Source organism: Polyodon spathula, chromosome 9 (assembly GCF_017654505.1).
Source record: "Polyodon spathula isolate WHYD16114869_AA chromosome 9, ASM1765450v1, whole genome shotgun sequence".
NCBI lineage: Eukaryota > Metazoa > Chordata > Actinopteri > Acipenseriformes > Polyodontidae > Polyodon > Polyodon spathula.
This window is the reverse complement of record NC_054542.1, coordinates 20,014,270-20,040,869: the sequence shown is the minus strand read 5'-3', so window position 1 is coordinate 20,040,869 and position 26,600 is coordinate 20,014,270. Positions and strand designations below refer to the sequence as shown.

At 39.5% G+C, this 26,600-nt stretch overlaps 1 protein-coding gene across 4 annotated transcripts in view; it reads left to right on the top strand.

The window, feature by feature from the left end:
- Positions 1–26,600, top strand: part of LOC121320480 (60S ribosomal protein L31) — a 174,510-nt gene that overhangs the window by 3,655 nt on the left and 144,255 nt on the right. For 2 of the 4 annotated variants that reach the window (XM_041258837.1, XM_041258836.1), the window contains exon 1: positions 22,010–22,101. The exons of 1 other annotated variant lie outside the window; for it this stretch is intronic. In XM_041258837.1, coding sequence (XP_041114771.1) covers positions 22,025–22,101 — 77 coding nt within the window. In that variant the 5' untranslated portion in view covers positions 22,010–22,024. Of the gene's footprint in view, positions 1–22,002; positions 22,102–26,600 lie in introns of those variants that run through there. One more of the 4 variants, XM_041258840.1, reaches the window with a different exon arrangement.

Sequence of the window (26,600 nt, the reverse complement as noted above, 5' to 3'; positions counted from 1 at the left end):
CACTAACAGACTTGTGTATGTGTTTTGTGTTTCTTGTGGGTGTATAAGGAATGGGACTATTATTTCGGGACAAACCCGGGATTATAAATAAAGTAATACACGCTGCTGTATTACTTACATTTATTGTTTACCGTTTGTTTCACCTTCAGGAATTTCAAATCATTAAACAGCATTGCACCTGGATTATTATTATTATCTGTCTGTTTATCGATCACCTGCACCCGCACACTTTGCCACATACAAGAAACTCATTTCTATAGTGTTTATCCGATTTTATCATTTAGGGCCTGACCAAATCAAAGTTAGCACTTAATGAATATGGACATAAATTCCAGCTATAAATCACGTCGGAAGAAGTTGTCTAAACTGTCGCATATTAAGCAAATAGTAAATAAATAAATAAATAAATAAATAAATAACACTAAACATCCTTGTATTTGCAAAAAAAAAAAAAAACCCAGTGCATGCCTCAAGATGCTCCAATTTAAAATTAATACTTTGCATTATCAAATATTATTATATGCATTATGCCTATTATTGTTATCTTAATATATGCTGTGTTTGTTGCACCCTTAAACAAAACACGCACAACTGACCATGTTGTTCTTTACTACTTTTTTTTTTTTACACAGTTCGAGTTAAATGTTTAATAAAGCAATACTTATTATTTCTTTAATACGTACAAACAAGAAACTCTTTTCTACTCACGGATAGCTTTGTGTAGAGCAATGTCTCTTTCAGTAATGTTAAAGTGTTTCAGATATATTTTCTTGTATTTTTTGTCTTTGTGGTGTCCACGACAAACTTTTTATTTTTAAGTCCACAGGCATGTAGGCAAGTACTGCTCACTCACTCGTAAACTGTGATGTCACCTACTTTCGTTCCAATTTTTCATTTCTTAAAGGCACAGTGCTCCATTACAATGAAACGCATCAAACTCGAGTAAAGCAAATGTAAACAAACTGGAATACTAATAAAGAATGTATGAATCTTTTAATCACAAAAAGGCATTCAAGCCGTGACTCAACTCACTCTGTCTCCGCTGCAGATTGAAAAATGTATGTCATTAACACATTTACACGTGAACACACACAGGCATACTGGTACCTAATTAATGTAATGGTTACACACCTACACCAATTCAATTGTGATTATCAGCAGAATTATATAAAGGCTTGTGAACGTGTGGTTTGCTGTGCGTGGTGAGAGGGTGATGCAGGTGCTCCAAACAAGGACAGACACAAAGTTCACGGTTTAATTCCTACAACCACTTTCACTGTTCAGAAATAATAAAGCTTGCGATACCCATTGTTGGGCAAAAACGAGGGGTTACAGTCCCGAAATAATAATACACAAACACAGACACAACACAAACAGACATGTCTCCGGACAGTGCTCTTGGTGTAGGTGCGGTGCTGGAACAGTGATGTTGGCTAAGTGCAAGTAAGGTGAAGTTCAAGTGAATCGCTGGCCCCAAGGCTGCAGCTCCCAGCTCCGTGCTTGATCAGTCTGGTGTCAGAAAACACACACGGTTGCAAAACAAACACCCACTTAGCTCCGTCTGTCAAAACACAGTCCTCGTTTCCTCCCATCAACCACAAGAAAAGGAACTGATCACAACGTCACATCCCCCTAAAGTACCCATAGCCCCACCCCCGGCGACAGCTAGTTCAATCATGTCTCCTCCAATTCATGAATGAAACTTTGCTCACTGTACTAAAGCGATGACTCCTGGTACCGTGACGTCGTCCCTTTCCTGAATGGCCGGCTTCCGACTGCCCCCGGAATGAACTGCCAAACCATTCAGTACGGGGCACGTAATTCCTGCTGTGCAGTGCTCTCGCAGGTCGAGAGGGAGATTGTTGATCCAGATTAATTCGCTCTTTGTCACATATCCCACCGCTCAGAGTGGAGCCGAAGGTACACTTGGCTGAATCTACCTTGCCAATTACACCCCCCTCCCGGGAAAAATAATCCCGGGAGGGGATAATAATGTGTCATGAAATACATGAAGGGTTGCAACGCCAAATGCCACGAGTTATCCGGGAGTTGCTATCCTTCATCGTGCTTAACCATCTGAGTGGGGTTTCGTTGGTGACAAGATTGAATGTAACAAGAGGTAATAGCATAAGTTCTGAGTGGCCCATTTAATGGCCAGACATTCCTTTTCTATGACGGAGTAGTTACACTCCTGAGGGAGCATTATTTTGCTTATATATAGGAAAGGGTGTTCTACTCCATTGACCCGCTGGGGCAAGACTGCCCACAGACTAACATCAGAAGCGTCAGTGTGGAGGAGGAATTCTTTATCAAAATCTAGTGTGATTAGGGCAGGGGCTTGGCAGAGTCATTGCTTAATGGTATCAAAGGCCTCCTGACACTGCTGTCCATTTAATTAAATTTGGGGCACTCTTTTTAGTGATATTCACTAGGGGGTTGACCACAGTGTCGTACTCGGGGATGAATCGGTGGTAATAACCGGCTAACCCCAAGAGAGATCTCACCTGGGACTTGGTTTTCAGGATCGCCGCATCCGTCAAAGCCTGGGCTTTGGTGGAGACGGGTTTCACCTGCCCATGTCCTATAATAAATCCTAAATATTGGGTTTCTTCTTTGGCAAATGCGCATTTACCCAAGTTGGCTGTCAGCCGGGCTACCCTCAGAGACTGTAGGACGGCTGTGACCCTAGCCAGATGCTCTCGCCAGGTGGAGCTGAAAATCACCTCATCATCAATATACGCTGCTGCATACTCACAATGTGGGCGTAAAACCTGGTGAACCTCGCCGTTCCCAGTCTGTTGAGAAGCTACTCGACCCGAGGCATGGGATATGCATCGAACTTGGCAATAGCGTTTACCTTACGGAAATCAACACAGAAGCGGTTGGTGCCGTCCTTTTTGGCCACTATCACAATCGGACTGCACCACTCGCTCCGGGAAGCCTCAATCACCCCAAGCTCAAGCATCGCCCATACCTCTTTGTGAACGCCACCTCGTCGACTATCCGGGATCCGATAGGATCTAACCATGATACCTGAGAGAGAGAAAATGTCATATTCAACAAGATTAGTTCTGCCGGGCACATCAGAAAAAACATCGCTGAACTCCTCAATTAACCTCCGCAGATCTCTCTGCTGATCTGGGAGTAACTGTTCCCCCATCGGAATGGTCTGTATGCTACGGGCCTCTATACAGGGTCCAAAATCACCCTCTACCTCACTTGGGGCTATAAATAAGGCCTCCCTTACCTGGCAGGGCTTTAACAAATTGACATGGTAAATTTCCCGTTCGTTGCGGCGAACAGGCAGCCAAATGTCATAATTGACTTTCCCTATAGCCCGAATCACCTCATTTGGCCCCTGCCATTTAGTATATAGTTTGGATTCCAATGTGGGAAGAAGCAACATTACTTTGTCTCCTGGTCGAAAGGTCCGAACGCGTGCATTTTGTTGTAATGCTGCTGTTGCCGGTGCTGAGCCTTTTTTAGATTGTCCCGGGCCAAACGACCAACCAAATCCAGGCGATCACGGAGTAGGAGCACATGCTGCACTATGTTTTTGGATGAGCCTTTGTGCTCCTCCCACCCGTCTCTCAACAGATCGAGGATGCCGCGAGGCTGTCGGCCATACAAGAGCTCAAAGGGGGAGAACCCTGTTGAACTCTGCGGCACCTCTCTCACTGCAAAAAGGAGGTAGGGAAGGAGTGCTGCCCAATGTTTCTGCTCTTGGTTCACAAATCGTCTCAGCATCTGCTTTAATGTTTGGTTAAAACATTCAACCAAACTGTCCGACTGTGGATGATAAACAGATGTCCAGATGGGACGTATTTTAACATTTTATACACCTGCTGTAGCGTTCGAGACAGAAAGTTAGTTCCATGATCAGTCAATACCTCTTTAGGGATCCCTACTCTCGACATAATCTGCACTAGTTCTTTGGCTATTGCAGCGGCAGTAGTGGATCTCAATGGAACTGCCTCCAGATATCGCATTGCATAATCTACCACTACTAATATATGCGTATACCCGGAGTCAGAAGGTAGCACAGGGCCCACTATGTCCATTGCAATGCGTTCAAAGGGGGTGGAAATGATTGGCAGTGGGACCAAAGGGGCGGGGCGCACTCATCAGCTCCTTTCAAACCACAACAGGGGATACAGTGGGAGCGTGCAAGACCACCATCCGCAACGTCATAACATCTGTGACAGATGCACTTGTTATATCAGTACTGTACTGTTATGTAATACGTATTGTAACTGCATTAAGCTGATTATATATATTTGCTCTGTTCCTCCTTCAGGTAGCAGTGGTTGTCCTCTCCACCCCTGGCTTTTAACACCTGTGACAAATGCATTGGTGTGTTATCATCATAACTATAGATCACATCACCATACCAGATCACTGGAAGCCCCTGCGCCCTTTAGCTTTAAATCTATAGAGAGACCCCAGTGTTGTATGTACAGCTACGGCCAAATGTTCTGCATCACCTACAATTTTAGGATTGAGACATAAATAAAAAGAATATATATATAAACATAATTTAAATATTTTATTTAATATTCTGTAATCAAAGATACTGCAAAATGATATCACAAAATTCTACCGGAAGCCATAATAGTAATGCAGTATTTTATGTTCTATTTTGAAATGTCAATTTTTTTTAAGCAAAATTAGTTTATCCTATTGGGTGCTGAAAAACTGTTGGACATAGCTGTACATTTTTAATGATGGCTCAGATGAAAGTATAATCTATAGTCTAGAGTATTTAAACTCATTAACTGTTTCCATTATCAATCCAGAATCAAAACTCATTCTCAGTTTCCTTTCAGACAGTCTTAATTAACCTTTAGGGCCAATCAATATAAATGTATTCTGCACACTATTCATCAACAGCCTATCCTTAATAAACCAGTCTTGGATGCAATTTCATTTTAGACAGTGTGTAGAAAAGACAGTGAGAGTAGCAATGTCCCAGTTGATTAATGACTAAGGACATTAATTTATGCTTAGACAAAGACAACAGTTTTTCTCTTTGTTAAACAAATGTGGGGGACTCTCTCCTGTTAAAATGTAAAATTAAAATTGTTTGTCAGCCAGCAGTTGGCTTTTAAGATATTCAGTATGACTAATTTATATATATATATATATATAATATATCCTATAACAGTCGCGCAATAGCGCGTCTTGTCAATGAACGTCAAGGTCAAACTTTGCTTCCAGGTTTGTGTGGGTTGTTTTTGTCACACCCCAGACAGACACAACACCCCAGCCTAATCGTCTGGGTTGTGGGGTTTTGAGACCATTGCGAAATAAACTTAAAAAACTCTATCTCACCCGAATTTTTTGCAGCTGTTTTTTTTTTTTTTTTTTTTTTTTTTTTTTTTTTTAGAAAATTAATGAAAAAAATATTTGTTTTTTTATACACCTGTATCTCAAAAAGTATAGCAAGTTAAGGAGCCATGCTCGACATACACATAGTCCTGGGGTAGTTAATGTGCAACAGATTATTAATATATTCTGGGGGGGTCCTAGTTTTACAGAAATTGAACCACAAAGATAACGTTCTGATGTCACTTCTGCCTGACATTGTTGCTAGGCATAGTGGCTTGTGACTGTTCCACTGTACTGAATAGGGAGACATGGAATATATAGTTCAGCACACACGGGTCACATCTGTATTTCTGTCTGGATTAAAATTGGTCATCAATGATAATGTTTTTTTGTGTTTGTGCCTTCAACACTGCGGAAATTAATAATCATTTTTTAATTTAATTTAATTTACGATTTTCATTTTCCCCACTTAACACTTTTGTTGTTATGGTACAGTTGGTAGTTCAATGATACCGTTCCATTCCATAAACAAAGCTATGTACAGTACAGATTTATTTCTTTCAGAGGTAGGTACTGAGGTCCACATTTAGCAAACTTTAGCGATAACAAAATGTTGGTTGACAACAAGACATAAATGATAACATGCTGAAAATGATCTTGTAATGAATGTGTTTTATACATTTCATCCTACCAAAAATTACTTATTTGGAATGTCACTTGTCCTGAGTTAGAAAAAAAAAAAACACACTGCTCAGTATCACCAGATTTATATAGCACCATTTTAAAATTCAAACACGGAATTAATTATCCCACATGTTGTTTATTAAAATGATATCATATTGCACTTCTAGACATTGTGTGCATGTGTTATTTGTGTATATTATTTATTATATTAACATCTGTATTATATTTGTTGTAGTATAGCATATTCTACGTATCACTAAATTTATATAGCCCCATTTTAAAATTCAAACACAGAATTAATTATTTCCCCATATTGATTAGTAATATTAACACATAAGAGGTTCCGGCTCTTTAATAGCCCAACATATGCAGTAGGTGGGTTCCGTCGCTGAGGAGAACGGACATACAGGAGGGGAGCAATTGTCTTTGAGGTGATCCAACATGTAAAGAGGGGCACCGTCTCTGAAGTAACCCGACATACGGCTCGCAAACCGGAAAGAAAACATGGAGTTAGCAGTTATTAGAACATATAGAGTGGGGAGTTTCACCTCTTCAAAAGCCCAACATAATAGAAGGAGGGTTCCTTTACCGAGGAGACCTGACAAACAGGACAGGGGTCATTGTCTTTAAGGAGACCCAACAAACTAGATGGGTTCTATCACTTGGGGACCCTCACATAAATAGAGGCATCAGAACCTAAAAGAGAAGAAGACAAGGAATTATGCATGCTAAAGGAACGGTTTGGCTGGGGGTCCCCTCTGACTCATGGAAAACCCTCCTCTAAGAGGGAAATGAAGTGATGCTTAACAAAGGGTTGGAGAAAGGAATCACTAACCCCCCAAGAATGGACCCACAGCTCTCTGCTGAAGACATTTATGAGAAGAATAAGGAGAAAAGAGAAAACATTTAACATGAGAAGGAAAGAAAACACTTAACGTGACAAAGGGGTTAGTAAACTTTACCCTACTGACTATGTGAAGAACCTCCGCACAGTGGAAAGGAGACCGTGCCCCCCCACCCCCCTTTATTTTTTAGGGGGAAACCTTTGGTGGACCAGGCGGATAGGTCGTCCCTGCTCTGGACATACTTGCAATGGACTGATGGACAGATGCAATTTCAGATGGTGAAGAACATAAGAACATAAGAAAGTTTAAAAACGAGAGGAGGCCATTTGGCCCATCTTGCTCGTTTGGTTGTTAGTAGCTTATTGATCCCAGAATCCCATCAAGCAGCTTCTTAAAGGATCCTAGGTTGTTAGCTTCAATAACATTACTGGGGAGTTGGCTCCAGAACCTCACGATTCTCTGTGTAAAAAGTGCCTCCTATTTTCTGTTCTGAATGCCCCTTCATCTAATCTCCACTTGTGACCCCTGGTCATTGTTTCTTTTTTCAGGTCGAAAAAGTCCCCTAGGTCGACATTGTCAATACCTTTTAGAATTTTGAATGCTTGAATCAGATTGTAGTTTTCTTTGTTCAAGACTGAATAGATTCAATTCTTTTAGCCTGTATGCATATGACATGCCTTTTAACCCAGAATAATTCTGGTCACTCTTCTTTGCACTCTTTTTAGAGCAGCAGTAATTTTTTGTAGCGAGGTGACCAGAACTAAACACAGTATTCTAGATGAGGTCTTACTAATGCATTGTAAAGTTTTAACATTACTTCCCTTGATTTCAATTTAACACTTTTCACTATATATCCAAGCATTTTGTTGGCCTTTTTTTATAGTTTCCCCACATTGGCTAGATGAAGACATTTCTGAGTCAACATAAACTCCTAGGTCTTTTTCATAGATTCCTTCTCCAATTTCAGTATCTCCCATATGATATTTATAATGCACATTTTTATTGCCTACGTGCAGTACCTTACACTTTTCTCTATTAAATGTCATTTGACATGTGTATGCCTATTCTGAATGCCGTCTAGATCATTTTGGGTGACCTTTGCTGCTGCGTCAATGTTTGCCATGCCTATTTTTTGTGTCATCTGCAAATTTAACACGTTTGCTTACTATACCAGAATCTAAGTCATTAGTACTTTCTGTTTTTTATATTTTAATCATTCCCAAATCTATGTGTGTGCATTTCATTAAATCCCTACTGTGTTCAGTTTGAGAATTCATTTTTTATGCAGGACTTTGTCAAAAGCTTTCTGGAAATCTAAATAAACCTTGTCCTATGCTTTGCAATTATCCATTGTTAATGTTGCATCCTCAAAAATATCAAGCAGGTTAGTTAGACAGGAGCTCGCTTTCATAAAACCATGCTGACTGTCTCCCAAGATGATGTTACCATATAGGTAATTTTCCATTTTGGATCTTATGATAGTTCCCATAAGTTTACATATAATAGAAGTCAGGCATTTTGGCCTGTAGTTACCTGGTTCGGTTTTGTTTCCCTTTTGGTGGATCGGTATTACGTTTGCAATTCTCCAGTCTGTCGGTACAACCCCTGTGTCAAGAGACTGTTGCATGATCTTGGGTAGGGGTTTGTAAATAACTTCTTTCATTTCTTTGAGTACTATTGGGAGGATCTCGTCTGGCCAAGGGGATTGGTTTATTTTAAGAGCTCCTAGTCCCTTTAACACTTCTGCCTCTGCTATGCTAAATTTATTTATACCTAGATAGGAACAGGTCGACATGTCGGGCATGTTGTCCATATCCTCCTTTGTAAAAACTTTTTGGAATTGGTTTTAGCCCCTTTAGCAATGCTCATTTCTATCTCTCTTGGTCTTTCTACGCCTTGTAAAGTGCCCTTTTTCACTGAATATATATATATTTTAATTGATTTATTAAACCATTTTGGCAACTTTGTTTTAGATTTAGATCTGTCTACTTTTGGGATGTAATTGTTTTGCGCCTCTAGTACTACATTTTTGAGGAACAGCCATCCTTTTTCTGTGGATGTTTCCTCTATTTTACTCCAATCTACTTCTGTTAGTCTCTGTTTCATACCTTCATAGTTTGCCTTTCTAAAATTGTAAACCTTAACTTTAGTCATTACTTTGGGGTTTTAAAAAGCACTTCAAATGAGACCATGTTGTGGTCTGAATTTGCTAGTGGTTCTCTGACCTCTGTTTTAGATATTCTGTCTTCGTTATTTGAAAAGACTAAATCAAGGCATGCCTCCTCTCTAGTCGTTGCCTTGACAAATTGTGTAAGGAAGCAGTCATTTTTTCATTTCCACTATTTCAATTTCATCTGTCGTGCTCCCCACATGGTTTTCTGATTTTATATGTGGGAAGTTGAAATCCTCCATTAGTATGTCTCTCCTTTGCTACACATATGTCTAATGTCATTGTATTAACAGAATATTTTGCTCACTTTTTGAATTTGATGGTCCATAACATGCCCCCATTATTACGCCCTTTGAATTTTTGTCCATTATTCTGACCCATATTCATTCTGCATTGTTTTCTTCTTCCAGATTTAACACCTGGGCTTCAAGACTATTTTGTATGATTAGCGCTACCTCTCCGCCTCTTCTGTCCTACCTGTCTTTCCTATACAGTGTATACCCACTAATATTATATTCATCTCCATCACCCTCTGTGGCAAAGTGCCTGCCCCTGTGTGTATTTTGTGTTGTGTGTTAGTGTTGGTTTATAGTCATTGGTACACAGGATATAAAAGGGTCTGTGTAACACAAGTGTTTAAAATGTATATGTGTAGTTAGGCACGAGGACTGCACAGCACTTCACATGCAAATAAAACGTAATAATATGTGAGCACAGGGAATTGCACTTTATTAATTCACGTGCAGTTGTACCGCGACTCCAATTGAATGATTGATTGCTAATCGAGTCTCAGTACAGCTGCATAAAAGCTACATGTTTTCACCCACTCTGGGTTGTATGTTCGGTGAGTGGCGAACGGGATTGGAGATAATAACGTAAAGTAAATAAGTAAAATATCTGCTCACCGTGGTTGTCTGTGTAGTTCGTTTTTGTTTGTTTTTTTTGTTTTGGCAACAACTGCCATGTCCTGTATTTTTGTTTGTACAACTTTTTTGTTTTCTGTTCTGTTTATTTATTAAATGCTGAGCAAAACCATTCACTCAGCTCCACCAAACTTCACCTCTCTTTTTGTTTATTTCCTGTTTCTGGTCTGACTTCACCCACCCCGGCGGTCTTTGTGACACATAGTGTCATTGTGGGATTACCAGCGCCTCCTAGACGCAGACCAGAGTAGGAACCGCAATTTCTTGTTTTAAAAAAAAAAAAAAAAAAAGTCAGTTATTCTGTAAAATAGGCAATTTAAATGTGGGTCTCTAAAAGCCGTCCAATGGCTGTAAAGGACTGGATCCGGGACAATGCTAGAAGATGAGGGATCATAGCCAAACCGGGTCCTGTGGCTGATGGACAGTTGGAGCGATGGGAGGTCCATCGTACACGGAGGGTCGCGGGCACCCACCCCTCCCACCCCCTACCCCCCCTTTGGAGGGCAGGGGGGGTATGGGGGGTCTCCAGGGCCCGGGGGGGGGGGGGGGGGGGGGGGGGGGGTGTGGGGGGGGGGTGGTGGGGGTGGGGGGTCATCTAATGCCCAGGACCCCCTGGTGCTCTCAGGTCGTGGACAGATGGGGGGACCGCAGGGATCCAAAGCCCGAGTGGGAGCTGTTCCCACTTCCGTGGTCGTTTGCCACTTCGGGACGTCCTAGTGAAGGTGGATGCCGTGGTGGGATTTCGTCTCATCGTCCTAAGGAGCGAGAGTACCAGGATCCAGGCTGAGGGACTGGATCCAAAACAATGCTGGGCTGGAGGCACCAGTCCATGCCCATAGCCATCCGGGTCCTGTGGCTGATGGACAGGGTCAGTGGCAAAACGGTGGAGGTAGCCGGTCCTCGTCTCCGTCGCCAAATGCAACCCTCTCCACCACCAGGAGTCTACACGGCCCCACCTCTCCAGCCGGAGCAGAGCAGGCAGGAATTGCCACTGCCACCACCAGGAGCAGATTTGAGCAGCAATAATCTGCCTCCGTCCCCAACAGAGGGTGAATGCCTGTTGGGCCCCTGTCCACCAGCAGAGGGTGAGTGTGTATAAGGGTTCCACCAGCAGAGGTTGAATGCCTGCTGGTATCACTTCCCCCACCAGCAGAGGGTGAATGCCTGCTGGTTTTACCCCACCAGCAGAGGAGGAATGCCTCTAGGTCCACTTCCCCCACCAGCAGGGGGTGAACGCATGCTTGGATCACTTCCATTCCATCACGAGGATGAGAGAGGAGCAGGAGCACCAGAAAGACCAGGACTAGACTCTGTTGGTCCTCTAGCCCTTGCACATGACAAATTCTCCACCTGCACCCCAGCTTGCCCTGAAGGATTCTGGCCATACGTGCTGGACATAACACTGGGAAATCATAGTCCTTGTGATTGGTAACATGTTTGAGTAACTGCATTAGCTGTAGCAGCGGGATTCAAGGTCAGCGTTGTGTCGAGTCGAAGAGTCACTACAGTGTTTGCTGTCAAGCTAATTATTTCACCAATGTAAAGCCAATATACTCAGAATACAGTAGAGTAATTAGTCAGGGATTGTGGCAGGGTGCCCTGTCCTGTGTGTATTTTGTGTTTTGTGTTTAATGTTGCATGTTGGCAAAATAATCAATTTAAATGTGGGTTGTAGAGAAAACAGGAAACGAAAAACTCAAAAAAAAACATACACATAGGGGTGCCAAATGTTTAAAAGGAATAGACTTAGGAGGAAAGGAGCATAAGGATTAGATGGGCCTTCCAACCTTCCCCGAACAAACACACATAAAGGTTACATCATGTTCAAAATTTTGTACCCACCGCCAGCCTCAGTACAGTCGTGGCTGTTCCCATTCTCTGTCGGAGAGGCAGCCATTGCGGGCACACCTCTCACCTCAGGCCGGAATTAATTTTTACATTTAATTGGCCGTCATATAAATTGTCTTGGTAAAAAAAAAAAAAAAAAACAAAAAAGTCACTTGTGGTGCAGAAGCTTAAACCCTTATGTGTGTTTCCTGTCAGGGGACAAGGGAACTGCAAATTAGTGATTTCACATGTATTTAGGCACGGGGATTGCACAGTCACTTCACATGCAGATTAAAATGGGTGTTTCTATAGGGGCAAGGGAACTGCACAATTAGTACACATGCAGTCTGTGCCGAGCCTGCCATATACCTGGGGCACTTGTCAGGATAGAAGGGAAAATGAATAGAGCAAAGTACAGAGAAGTCCTTGAGGTAAACCTGCTGCCCTCTGCAAGAAAGCTGAAACTGGGATGGAAGTTTATATTTCAGCATGACAACGACGCAAAGCACACAACCAAAGCTACACTGGAGTGGCTAAGGAACAAAAAGGTAAATGTCCTTGAGTGGCCCAGTCAGAGCCCCGACCTAAATCCAATCGAAAATTTGTGGCATGACTTGAAGATTGCTGTCCATCAACGCTCCCCAAGGAACTTGACAGAACTTGAACAGTTTTATAAAGAACAATGGTCAAATATTGTCAAATCTAGGTGTGCAAAGTTGGTAGAGACCTATCCCAACAGACTCACAGCTGTAATTGCTGCCAAAGGTGCTTCCACCAAGTATTAACTCAGGGGGGGTGGAGACTTAAAAATACTCATTTAAATGCATGAATCGCTGAGGCACTGACATAACAAAATGTGAAAAAAGTTCAAGGGTCACTTCACACACATTGAAACAGGCCCACTGTATATATATATATATATATACAGTGGCTTGCAAAAGTATTCAAACCCCTGACCAGTTCTTTCATATTACTGAATTACAATGGTACATTGAAATTTCGTTCTGTTTGATATTTTATTTTTAAACAATGAAACTCAGAATCAATTATTGTAAGGTGACATTGGTTTTATGTTGGGAAATATTTTTAAGAAAAATAAAAAACTGAAATATCTTGTTTGCATAAGTATTCAACCCTTGTGCTGTGGAAGCTCCCAGTTTGCACCGATGAAAGAAATTGCCCAAACGAGGACACAATTACCTTACCATTGGCCTCCACCTGTGAACCATTAAAGTTGCTGTCACATTTTCTGGATAAAAACCCAACTGTAGAAGGATCATTGGTATGGTTGTGAATCTGAAGGAAAATGAAGATCAAAGAGCATTCTACAGCAGTTAGAGAGTAATTAGTATAAAGTATAGTATAAAGTAATAGAAATGCATAGATTAGGGAAAAGGGTACAAAATAATATTCAAGTGTTTGGATATCCCAGTGAGCACAGTTGGATCAATAATCAAGAAGTGGAAGCTGCATCACACCACCCAGGCACTGCCAAGAAAAGGCCGTCCCTCAAAACTCTGCACTCAAACAAGAAGGAGACTTATGAGAGAAGCCACAGAGTTGCCAACAATCACTTTGAAGGAGCTACAGAGTTCAGTGGCTGGGAGTGGAGTAATGGTGCCAGAAAGCATGAGTGTGACCCAGCTGCGATGTGGGAAAAGGTTTTGTGGTCAGGTGAGACCAAGATAGAGCTCTTTGGCCAAAACTCAAAGCGTTATGTGTGGTGCAAACCTAACACTGCCCACGCCTCAAGACACACCATCCCTACAGTGAAGTATGGTGGTGGCAGCATCATGCTGTGGGGATGCTTCTCATCAGCAGGGACTGAGCATCTTGTTACAACTGAAGGAAGAATGGATGGAGAAAATATAGGAAAATACTGCAAGAGAATCTGCTTCAGTCCGCTAAAAAACTGAAGCTTGGGAGGAAATTTTCCTTTCAGCAGGACAATGATCCAAAGCACAAGGCCAAAGCAACATTGAAATTGCTCAAGAACAAAAAGGTGAATGTCCTACAGTGGCCAATTCAAAGTCCTGATCTCAATCCTATTGAGAATCTGTGGCACTATTTGAAAATTGCGGTCCACAAGCATCGTTCAACCAACCTGAACAACCTGGAGCAAATCTGCCAAGAAGAATGGGCTAAAATCACTCCGACACTGTGTGCAAAGCTAGTACATACTTACCCCAAAAGACTTAAAGCTATTATTGCAGCGAAAGGTGGCTCTACCAAATATGAATGTGTGGGGGTTGAATACTTATGCAAGCAAGATATTTCAGTTTTTTATTTTTCTTAAAAATATTTCCCAACATAAAACCAATGTCACCTTACAATAATTGATTTTGAGTCCAAGTGTTTTAAAATAAAATATCGAACAGAACGAAATTTCAATGTACCATTTGTAATTCAGTAATATGAGAGAATTGGTCAGGGGTCTGAATACTTTTGCAAGCCACTGTGTGTGTGTGTGTGTGTGTGTGTATATATATATATATATATATATATATATATATATATATATATATATATATATATATATATATATATCCGTTTTTGTGTTGGTTTGGAACTGCATCATAAAAACAGTATTTTGCTAAAAAGACAAAAACATGTATTTATCAAGGCTATTTTAATATGTAGCTAAATGATTATTAAATTAGTTAGAACATATGTAACACATAAAACAATATGTAATGAGCATAATTATAAAGGGCAATTGTGACTTGTGTTAGTAGACAAAGCAAACAGGAAAATAATAATGGAATGTGCCCAAATAGCAACAAAAATGAAACATTATGGTACTGTAGCTTACACACTGCTAGAGGTAAAATTGAAAAAGGAAAATATGAGCCAATGCCCTCTGCCACTAATTGCCTCTTCCTATGTATGTCAAGATGGCAGGGTGGAAGCCCTGATGGTGCAGTGGTGTGTGGGGAATATTGGGTGGCAAGGAGGGGGTTAAATTCCCCTCCCTGAAATAACATGTGGGAATGTGGCAGGAGCCAAAAATTGAATAAATGATAATGAAGGTATGGTGCGGTGCTATGCTGGACTGGACTGTGTTTTGTTGTTTTGTCTATTTATTGTAAATGTAAATTAAGGGGCATCAGCGTGTAAACTACAGCATTCTGGTTTCTGAGTCTACTTGCCGATGTTACTCGGTCACACTAATGAATAAGAAGAGCCATGTTTTCTTAAAGTTCAATGTAGGAAATAGAAGAGGTAAGTTGGTGTTGGTGGAATACAGTCAAGTAGTATGATCAAATTTAAGTAGAAACGTTACTTTTATCGTTGTGTATTGTATTGGTATATAGAACCTAACCCACGTCTTTGTTCCAATTATATCTTCATTTATTTTTAAACAATTAAGATCCTGACCAGATCCTGAAGAGGTTTATTATTAACACTTTGCGGTCTTATGTTGGACCAGGTCCGACATTACAATTTTCCCTTTCCAGTCGAATGTTGGACCCTGTCCGACATCATCAAAAAGATGTAAAGCACAGGTCTCTAGTCATTTTTTTTCTCTGTAAAAAGCAGAGAGAGAAGGGAAAGTAGTGAGGTTTTATCTGAGTGAGTCTTTTGTAGATCTACATGGGCTGTAGATACAGTAGTGTCCTTTTTCAATTCATTGCCTTTTAAACCTGTTTTACTCTGGAAAAAAAATTAACGCGTCTGACAAGCACTGAATAAATGGACTGCAAAAGGTTAATACCTGTTTAACCTGTAATGGAAATCCAAGAAGAGAGTTAACTTCCACGTGCTGCTGTTCACATTTAGTTGTACAGAAACTAGGAAAACAAATAAGCAAGAATTAACATTTTACTTACATCCTATCTATCCAGGTGCAATGGTGTTTTATTTTATAATCCAAAGTCATTTGACAATGGTAAATAATAATCAATGCTAGTACACAAGGCTGTGTACTACAGTTTAACACAGGGGTTCAGTCCCGAAACAATAAATGCAGCATTAAATACACACACAATATACAAACATGATCACCAGTTCAAAGTGAGTGCTGTAGTGCTTGTGGTGCAAATACAATTTATTGTGAAACAAGTGTGTGTTGTCTGGGTTATGTGCTAGCCTGTAGCAACAGCTTCGGATTGTGTTAGCCGTCTAATAACAACAAACAAGTATAACTAGACACAACAAAACAAACAAAACACTCACGATACACAATATGGTTCTCCTTCCGGGTTAGCATTGACCATAACAAAGGAACAGATCACTTTGCTATGTCCCCTTATATACCGTCAATCAAGGCCCCTTGGTTAACCATTGCAACCACTCCTCCAATCCACAACTCCCACATCGTTTCTCTTTTGGTCGATTATTTAGTGTACCATAGCTCTGCCCACTTTCTAGATGGCTGACCTTCACCTAACCCTGGGAATCAATTTTCTGGCCATCCAGTCAAAGACCGGTAGGTCGGGAGGTTTTATCCGGGAATCGTCAGGTCCTCCCGTAACACAGTTAACTTATTCAAGACAACTTTCATTGTGTCACACCTCACGTAAAATTGTTGAAGGTGACATGATTTAACCGCACTTGTTGTAATAATTCAGGTGTCATTAAAAATCTTGGACATTATTAAGCCATTTTATCGATGTTGTTAGTTCAAGGGCCAGATCTACATAATCTTGTTGTCGCATGGTTCATGAATTTAACAGCATCCATTTTAAAAGCAAATGCAGAAAAACCCAGTCAGTAAATGCATTACCCCCAGGTTCTGTGGTTATGTCAGTCTGTAGCTGTTAATTAACCATTTTGCTATCAAAAATATTATATTTCCTTTTTTCCATTTGCAAAAAAATACCATGTGATTTATTGAGAAACTATTTGCATTTTTATATCATATGCTTTACAGAAAGTGAAAAAGATCAGCTCTGTCGAATGACCATGAGTGTGTGTGTGTGGTGTGTGTGTGTGTGTGTGTGTGTGTGTGTGTGTGTATATATATATATATATATATATATATAATATATATATATATATATATATATATATATATATATATAATATATAGAGAAACTGACCAATTAATTATTATAACTGTAACGTATTATTAATATCCCGCTCATTAGCATTTCTTGGTCTTGTAGCTATTCACTTTGAAATATCTAGGTCAAGGCACAGTGTGTTACTCTTTTCTTCAGCACGCTTCAGTTGTTAAATATTATTACTTCGTGGTGGAATGGAACTTTCATGCTCAGAGTTTCTCTTCAGAGTGTAGATTTTGTCACTGCAGAATAGAGTAAGGTGGCACAGCAGTCTGGGCTTGGTGATCTCTATCTAGCCACAAGGGACATTAGTTCATATCACAAACCACTGCACAATTTAGCACAATGTTGGTCCCTGCTTAAGAGACACTGAGCGACAGGAACATTATTGAGGTGTGCTCGTCTACTGCACTGTGCCAGATTGTAATTAGCACATTTGCCTCTCACCTTTTATTGGCACTAAATTCACAAATTACATAAAAAATAAGATTCTGTCATTCAGCTGCTATTCAGAATAATATCCTTAGTATGATCACAGTCCCTTCTGGAATTGTACTTCATTAGTTATTTCCCTCAGGGAGAATAATTACTCAGTGCCATCTTGTACATTTTGAGGTTTGAGTAGCTTACTTGTGTGCTCTTCTGTTATGCATACTACTACAGTACCTCCTACAGGTGTAATGAGGAAATAAGCTTTATAAGCATGAGAGTTGTCAAGTGTAAGGTATTGTAACACAGTTATCTGAAGAGTATGAAATGCTGGATTTCTGACAGCTGAAATGCAAGCATAATGTATGCACTATGTGGGGTCTATTTTAATAATGATCTAAATAGTGGCATTTAGCTAGGGTTTTGTAAATTTAAGAATGGTGATATTAAGATCTGCCACTGTTCAGATCAATAAAATAAGACTGTATTGATATAAGCAAGTAAATGAAGTACCTGATGTATGCAAAAGCTTTGGGCCTCATTCACTAACCACTGGCAGGCAACCTAGCACATGAGGAAAAAAGCGTGTGGAAAAAGTACCATGTTAAAGTCATTTAAATATAATGAATAATGATAATGGTTGAAAATGTATGCAAATTACTTCATAAAATACTGCGAGGGAGGTATTTGCTATGCAAACCATATTCACTTAAGGGCGCTAACTGTTAAAAGTACCGCTTATTGAAATCAGGCGGTGTCACAGAACTAGCAGAAAAGCTGCACCGGAGTGCGAGAAGAAGAGTCAGGGAGAGAGTATTTCGTACCAGGCAAACGTTGCTTGGGCGTTACTAGATACAGATTGAGCACAGAGATCATACTAGCCTTATATGTAGGGCTCCAGAAAATTCATGATATCACGAATTTCACAAAAATCGTGTATTTGACTGTATTTGATTTTATTTTAACTTACGGTATTTCACATTACTCTTCACCTCCCCTGTTCATTTCATACTTTTATGAAGTAGACGCAGCGCTACAGTAGCTGTACACTGTCCGCCAATAATGCCGTGCATTTGGTTACTACGGCAACGGGGTCAGACAAATACTGGCTTCATGTTGGTAAATTCTTCATACTGTACAATGAGGTGGGAAGTTTAAAATGGTTGTTTAGATATTGTTGATCTATTAGCTTGCAGTGTATGATTAACGTAAAAATGCAGACAGCTGACAAAAAAAAAAGAAAAACACCTAAATTAATTTCAGCAGAAGATTGTGTTCAGAGCTGGGGAAAGGGGATGTTGCATGCAGATGGTGGGATTTTGTTTTGCTCAGTCCTGAACCCATTGCTTAGTAGATACACTGCTTCTCGGCTCTGTTACCCACACAGCTAGCAGGTCAGGCTGTCATTAAAATGCTTGTGAAGAATGGCATTGATTTCAACTGTGTGCCTGCCTTTGTAACAGACAATGTAGAAACACTAGCTATTTAGGACTATGTTTAGTCGTTTAAGATATTTTATTTTTTATTAATATAATTTTTTAGGTTGATAGGCTCCAGTGGCATATATGATGTTATATAATTTACTAATAATTTGACGATATCTGTGGTTTTAAAATATTATTTCTACATATTACTAGAAATGTACAGCGTGTATAAAGAAAAACACAAAAGCTTTGGTTTTGTCATTTCAGGTTTGTAGTTAACGTTTCTCCTGTGTTTAATATTTTGGGTTTAAAGGCAGCAAAATACACATAGGCATGTGTCAACACATTTTAAAGGTTTGCAAAACTCGGAAATGTTTCTGAATGCGGACTTACGAACGAAGTGGTTTTTCACGATTGTTTTTTTTTTTTTTTAAAAACTCTCTTGTCTGCTTGTACTTTTTTTTTTGTATCTAACAGACCATTTTAAAGTTTGTTACATTTTAAAACATTGTTTCAATAGCGGCTTGAGTAATGTACATTTTAAAGAGTTCTAGCTAGGGTACATGTTACAATGTTTCAGCAATGGCGTTTGGGTGATGTTCTTGATGAAGTTTGTTTCGGTTTAGAATTCTGGTACGAAACCACTTTCGGTCCCAACTCACTTTTCAATACCGGTACTGTACCGACACATTGATGTTCAATTATTATTAACAGACGGGCAGAACATGAAAGAATGAGACGAACAAAAAGGCGAAAACATTTTCCCGTCTTTAATGAGGTTGTAAAGACAGCGGGCTTACATCACGGCTTTGGAAATGCATTTTTTTGCTGTTTGATATTCCCTCACAAGGAATTTTGTTTGTATTTAAACTGTAAAGCAAGACGTGCGCGTGCTTCAGAATATTCACTGAACGTATCGATACCGTGTCGGTTTACCTGTCATCACTTAAGCTGTTCCGAGTCGTATCGAAATATTTATCGGTACAAAACCTGGGGTGCGTTCAACTAGGTGAACGTTTGCAAACTTGTTTGTGTTTGTGTCTGTTGGCTGCAAAACTTTTGCTAACGGTAGCGAACACTCTAGAGCCAGTTTAATGTGAACACAAATGGCTACTGGATGGAGGAACATTTCTTTGACTCTCGGAGATGTATATGACAAAGCAAGAAGCAGAAAGGGTTACAGCAGGTATGTTTATTTTAATAATATAATATGAATTCTTTTTTTTTAATATAAAATTGGTAAAGCATGTTTTAAAAAAAAATGGTAAAATATATAGGCCTATGTGTATTGCTGATGATAAATATTAACTAATTAGTCTAGAATGCTGTAATATCTAATTTGTATAAGGGTCTGTTTACATAATTTAAAAAAGAAAAAAGAAACTGGCTAGTTAATCTTTTTGAGTTTATTAATGGTTACAAACATAGTTATTCATTAAACCTCAGGATTTGCACTGCAGCACATACAAAGTTGCAAGATAGTATACAGCAGTAAATACAAAGTTGCCAATTAAACTGCAACCTAGGCTGATACTAGCAAAACAAAACAACAACAACAACAACAAAAAGCTGGTGAATATAAGAATGTTTATTAATTTAAAATAAGAGAAGCACTTTTTTTTTTTTACCTGTTAGTATTAACCGGCATAGAAATCAAGAAGAAAAAGTGAAAGCCAAATTTCTCAATTTAATTTATTTATTTTTTTTTTTTTTTGTTTTTTTTTGTGTTTTTTTTTTTTTTTTTAAAAAAAAAAAAAAAAGATTTTTTTGTTTTTTTTTTTTGTTTTTTTTATTTTTTAATTTTTTTTTTTTTTTTTTGTTTTTTTTTTTTTTTTTTTTTTTTTTGATTTTTTATTGTTTTTTAATTTTCTTAACCGAACCAAAAAATGGATGGGGGGTCCCCGACATAAAATCCGAACCGACATACTTTGCCTGAAACTTTTAAATAAAGTGACTAAGGATGATTTAAATATTTTAAATAGGCTACTCAAAACACAGCCTTGCAGAATGGCATTACATGGCAGAATATGTGTAACACCTCTACAGCTCAGCTGTCATGTATTGCGTTGCAGGTTTCACTATTAAATTATACAATTATTAAACTATTTAAAAAGTCGGGTAGATGTTCTCCTGTTTTATTAGGCTACTCAATAGGAAACATATTTATTACCACAAAAAACACGTGGTTCCTAATGTTTATTTTTACCCTCTGATCACTGAATTTATGCCACTGGACAAAAAAAAATTGCAACTACACTACCTCCCACACACTCAATACATTACAGTGGTGTCATGTGATCAGAGTCAGGAGCAGAAAGTATCAACATCCTTCCTGTATCTACCATCAAAAAGATGTAGACAAAGAGTCAGATGTTACTTCAAAGCTGATTTTAGGAAGCACAGCTTGATAAAACAGCTACTAATCAAAGGTATACTTTGTTATTATCAATCCATATTGAAAAGAAAACGAAAGTTTTTTTTTTTTATTTACTCCTTGTTTCACAGTACAAGCCAAACATTGGGCTCTGGTTCCGTTGAAATAGGCTGTTCATTACATTTAGCAACTTCATCACATCAAAGATATTTTAAACTTTCAGGCCTGCCTCTCTCTCTCTCTCTCTCTCTCTCTCTCTCTCTCTCTCTCTCTCTCTCTCTCTCTCTCTCTCTCTCTCTTCTCTCTCTCTCTCTCTCTCTCTCTCTCTCTCTCTCTCTCTCTCTCTCTCTCTCTCTCTCTCTCTCTCCTTGCAGAAACTAGACATTTGCAGCCTGTCACAGACTCAGACACAAATAAGATGTCTGGGCAGACAGCCAAAGTAACAGGTGTTTAACTGAGATGCACAGAGAGAGAAGGAAAAAAGCCTATGTGTGGATGCAAGGTGTGAAGAGAGATAACTACAAAGAGAAAACTAGTTTAAACTGGCTTTTACAGCAGCAAAAGTAGAGCAGTAGGTTAAATAAGTTCATTTAAGTAATAGATGTGATGTGTAGATGTTATAGAATGCTATATAGGTTTGGGCAGATTCCCCTCCGAACAGAAGGTGTGTAGAGGTGTGAGTTATTAGGGTGTTCACCTTAACAGTTGGATACTAAACAGGGGAATGAGAAGCGAATCGCCCACAATGATTATTTTGTATCAATATATGTGTCTTCCTGTTATGAACCACCTTGAATTGACTCCACTGATATTTCTGTTCTAACATGTGTTCTAGCACTGAGCTGACGGAGACTTTTGTCAAAGTTGGTTGTAACCAGTGCTTATATGGTTGTATTGGGGGTATACCTTTTCTTCATGTAAACTGTTTTTGATCAGAAACAAATTTGTCAGTCTGTTTTTCCCTACAGTTAATGGTGCCGAAACCCGGGATTCTTGAGAAAAATTCCTGAAATAATGTTTCACAATGTGTGGTACCAGAGAGTCATCGGCATCACCTTTATCATCAGCTCTATAATTCTCGTCCTGCTCGGGTGAGTTAATTTTTGAATAATCAAACATAAAAGTGAAAATGGAAAGTGAAAGTAATAAAGATATAGAGGGTTGAGTGTTCCAGGATAAAATCTCCCAGCGGGGAGATCCCACAGCAGGCAAAGAAAATCAAATTCAGGCAGTCCTCGCACTTACGACACAATTGGTTCCTGAAAGTCGAAGCGTCGTAAATCGAATCGTCGTAAGTCGAAGCACATTTTCCCATAGGAACAATATTATAAATTGGGGTTACATTCCTGACTCTTCGGCCAGATAATATAGTTTTACAAAAATGACTCATTATATTTATTTAACTCTTTACACTCAGCCCTGTGGTTTCGCACATATTTCTCAGATACCTACCTGGCTTGTTTAAAAGTACAGACTTAATGACGTATTCAGTGTATGTATGCAGTACTCCTAGCAGGAAATACGGTTGTCTAAAGTTAAGCCCCTCATCATGTGACAGAGTTCACAACTTAGGTTTTGTTTTGAGTCCTTTGCTCTTATCAGTCAATGTAAAGGGCAAATAAATTATATTAAAAAAAAAAATTACATACATATTAAAAAAATGCTAGACTAACGTAAGTCAAGGCAACGATGGCAGGTACTGGGGTTCAGACACCGAGCATGTGCACATGACGCATGACGTATCGATGTCGTAAAGTTGAAGCAGAGTAATAATGCAAAAGAGTCTTAAGTGCCATACATCGTGAATCGAAGCGTCGTAAGTCGAGGATCGTCTGTTGTGCTTTTCTAAGTGAACGGGACTTCCAGGAATCCACAGAGAAAAATAAATATTAAAACTGAACCAAGGGAAGACAGAGACAAAATGTAAATCCTAATGCACTGGTCTGGATCTGGGTGCAGAGCTCCCTGGAGTATTAGGTAAACTCAAAAATCTCGACTGTCAGACCTGCTGAGGCTAATGTAAGTATGTCAAAACCTAGAGAGCAAGTCTCCAGGTGGGCGACTAGGTGTATTTTTGCAGTCCAGACATTCCTAGACTAAAGTATTTAATATTGAGACACCAGTCTGAGTTGTACAGCCAGCAGTATAATATTAGAAAAATAACAGTTTTCATTAAAAATGGCCAATTTACCATCATATTATGAGCAAGCACTAATAAAAGTAAATAAAAGGTTACAAAAAACTAAACAAAAGGGATTTGATCCATTTGAGTGTAAAACTGAACAGTAACTGTCCACTTGGTGGCAGGAATCGGACAGTAAAATAAATTAAAAAAAGGCAAAACCAGAAGAAAAACTGCCACTGCCATTTAGATGGGATTTTTTTCCTTTGATTTACACAACCTACTCAACACTTTGAAGAGGCAAGTTAATTTTTAGACAGACAGGATGTGATGTGGCAATCGCACATTGGAGGAAAACGATTGCAGTCGTGTTCAGAGGCGAAGGAGAGATGTGAGTAATGAGACAAGAGACTCAAAAAGACAAAACAATTGTAAAACCAACACGATACTTGTTTGGTGTCATTTCGGGTCAGTATTTTGTTTGTCTGTTTGTTTTGGCCACCACACCGTTTTGTTTGTAAAATTGTTTGTTTTGTTAAATCATTTTATTTCTTATTAAATCAGTACATTCATACCCCCAGTCTGCTGTTGATTATCATTCACTTCACTCGCAGTGCTGTATGTTTCTTTTGGGTCTGACATCACCGGACAAGGCAGCTTGTCACAAGAAGTCAGGCTTATTGGTCTGTAGTTGCCTGGTTTGGTTCTGACTCTCTTTTTGTGGATCGGTATTACGTTTGCAATTCTCCAGTCTATTGGCACAACTCATCTCAAGAGACTTTTGCCTGATCTTAGCTAGTGGTTTGTAAATAACTTCTTGCATTTCTTTGAGTACTATTGGGAGGATGTCATCTGGCCCAGGGGATTTGTTTATTTTAAGAGCTCCTAGTCCCTTTTACACGTCTGCCTCTGATATGCTAAAGTTATTAAAAATGATAGGAACAGATCAACATGTGGGTCATGTTGTAAAATTTGTGAAAAGTAATCATTTAATATATTTGCTATTTATTTTTCTTCATCTATGATGTTGCCATTTGTATCTCTTATACAGTACTGTGCAAAAGTTTTAGGCAGGTGTGAAAAAATGCTGTAAAGTAAGAATGCTTTCAAAAATAGACATGTTGATAGATTATATTTATCAATTAACTAAATGCAAAGTGAGTGAACAGAAGAAAAATCTAAATCAAATCCATATTTGGTGTGACCACCCTTTGCCTTCAAAACAGCATCAATTCTTCTAGGTACACTTGCACAAGGTCAGGGATTTTGAAGGCATATAGTCAGGTGTATGATTAAACAATTATACCAAACAGGTGCTAATGATCATCAATTCAATATGTAGGTTGAAACACAATCATTAACTGAAAAAAACAGCTGTGTAGGAGGAATAAAACTGGGTGAGGAACAGCCAAACTCAGCTAACAAGGTGAGGTTGTTGAAGACAATTTACTGTCAAAAGTTATACACCCTGGCAAGACTGAGCACAGCAACAAGACACAAGGTAGTTATACTGCATCAGCAAGGTCTCTCCCAGGCAGAAATTTCAAGGCAGACAGAGGTTTCCAGGTGTGCTGTCCAAGCTCTTTTGAAAAAGCACAAAGAAACGGGCAACGTTGAGGACCGTAGACGCAGTGGTCGGCCAAGGAAACCTACTGCAGCAGATGAAAGACACATCATGCTTACTTTCCTTCGCAATCGGAAGATGTCCAGCAATGCCATCAGCTCAGAATTGGCAGAAAACAGTGGCACCCTAGTACACCCATCTACTGTCTGGAGAAGTCTGGTCAGAAGTGGCCTTCATGGAAGACTTGCGGCCAAACAGAAATTTCCGACATGGAAACAAGGCCAAGCGACTCAGCTATGCACGAAAACAAAGGAACTGGGGTGCAGAAAAATGGCAGCAGGTGCTCTGGACTGATGAGTTAAAATTTGAAATATTTGGCTGTAATAGAAGGCAGTTTGTTCACCGAAGGGCTGGAGAGCGGTACACAAATGAGTGTCTGCAGGCAACAGTGAAGAATGGTGGAGGTTCCTTGCAAGTTTGGGGCTGCATTTCTGCAAATGGAGTTGGGGATTTGGTCAGAATTAATGGTATTCTGCGGCATGACAATGACCCCAAAAATACATTGAAAGTCATTAAGAACTATCTTCAGCGTAAAGAAGAAGAAGGAGTCCTGGAAGTGATGGTATGGCCCCCACAGAGCCCTGATCTCAACATCATCGAGTCCATCTGGGATTACATGAAGAGAGAGAAGCAACTGAGGCTGCCTAAATCCACAGAAGAACTGTGGTTAGTTCTCCAAGATGTTTGGCCCAACCTACCTGCCGAGTTCCTTCAAAAACTGTGTGCAAGTGTACCTAGAAGATTTGATGCTGTTTTGAAGACAAAGGGTGGTCACACCAAATATTGATTTGATATAGATTTTTCTTCTGTTCACTCACTTTGAATTTTGTTAATTGATAAATATAAACCATTAACATGTCTATTTTTGAAAGCATTCTTACTTTACAACATTGTTTCACACCCGCCTAAAACTTTTGCACAGTACTGTACATTTTAACTCCTTGAATGTTTTTTTTTTTTTTTTTTGCTGTTTCAATATTGGAAAAACTTTGTTTTGTGGTTGTTTCTTTCATTCTCTTCATGCTGGTTTTGATCATCTGAATTTTGATTTGTGGTGGTTGTGTTTGATTATGTTTCTTTTTTTCACTGTCTCTGCCTATCTGTACCCAGCTAGTTCGATCTTCTTCCATCTCCCTGGTGACTTTCTATCTGTTAGGGGTGCAAACTTCCAAGAATTTCAGGTGTGCCAGCTCCTCAAACTCCTGTTGCTCTGTCATTTCATGCAGCTCCATTTTTATCATACTTACTCGTTGAAGCAAGTCCTGGATCTTGCAGCACTTTACACACACTTGATTTAGCTCTGCTGGGTTTTCTCGAATTTCCCACATCATGCAGGTGTCACAGATTAATGTCTTGAAGGCCCTTGTAAGTTTAATTTCCGCAGCTGTCAACCTGCTTTGAAACTGCTTCTAAACTGCACTTTTCCATGAAGCACTTCTCCCACGCTGCCGCTGTTTGGATTGCCTTGCTTTTGTGTATGTGCCTGTCCGTGCTTTGTTAGCACCACCCCATTGTCTCAAATGGTGCCTAGTTTGAATGTAAAAGTAATCAGCTTGTTATCAGAAAAAGACACGCAGCTGTTAGAATTTCAGCTACAGTAATTTCCCAGTTTACTGTATTTTCCGATTTAAAGCAGTTAATTTCTCCTCACTACCTCTAAACCTCACTGCACTTTTCCATATAGCACTTCTCCCACATTGCCGTTCTCCACACTCCCCACCTTTGAGGCCTCTTTCTCGCTCCTTGCAGAAACTAGACATGCGCAGCCTGTCACAGACTCAAAGTCACAAATAAGATGTCTGGGCAGACAGCCAAAGTAACATGTGTTTAACTGGGATGCACAG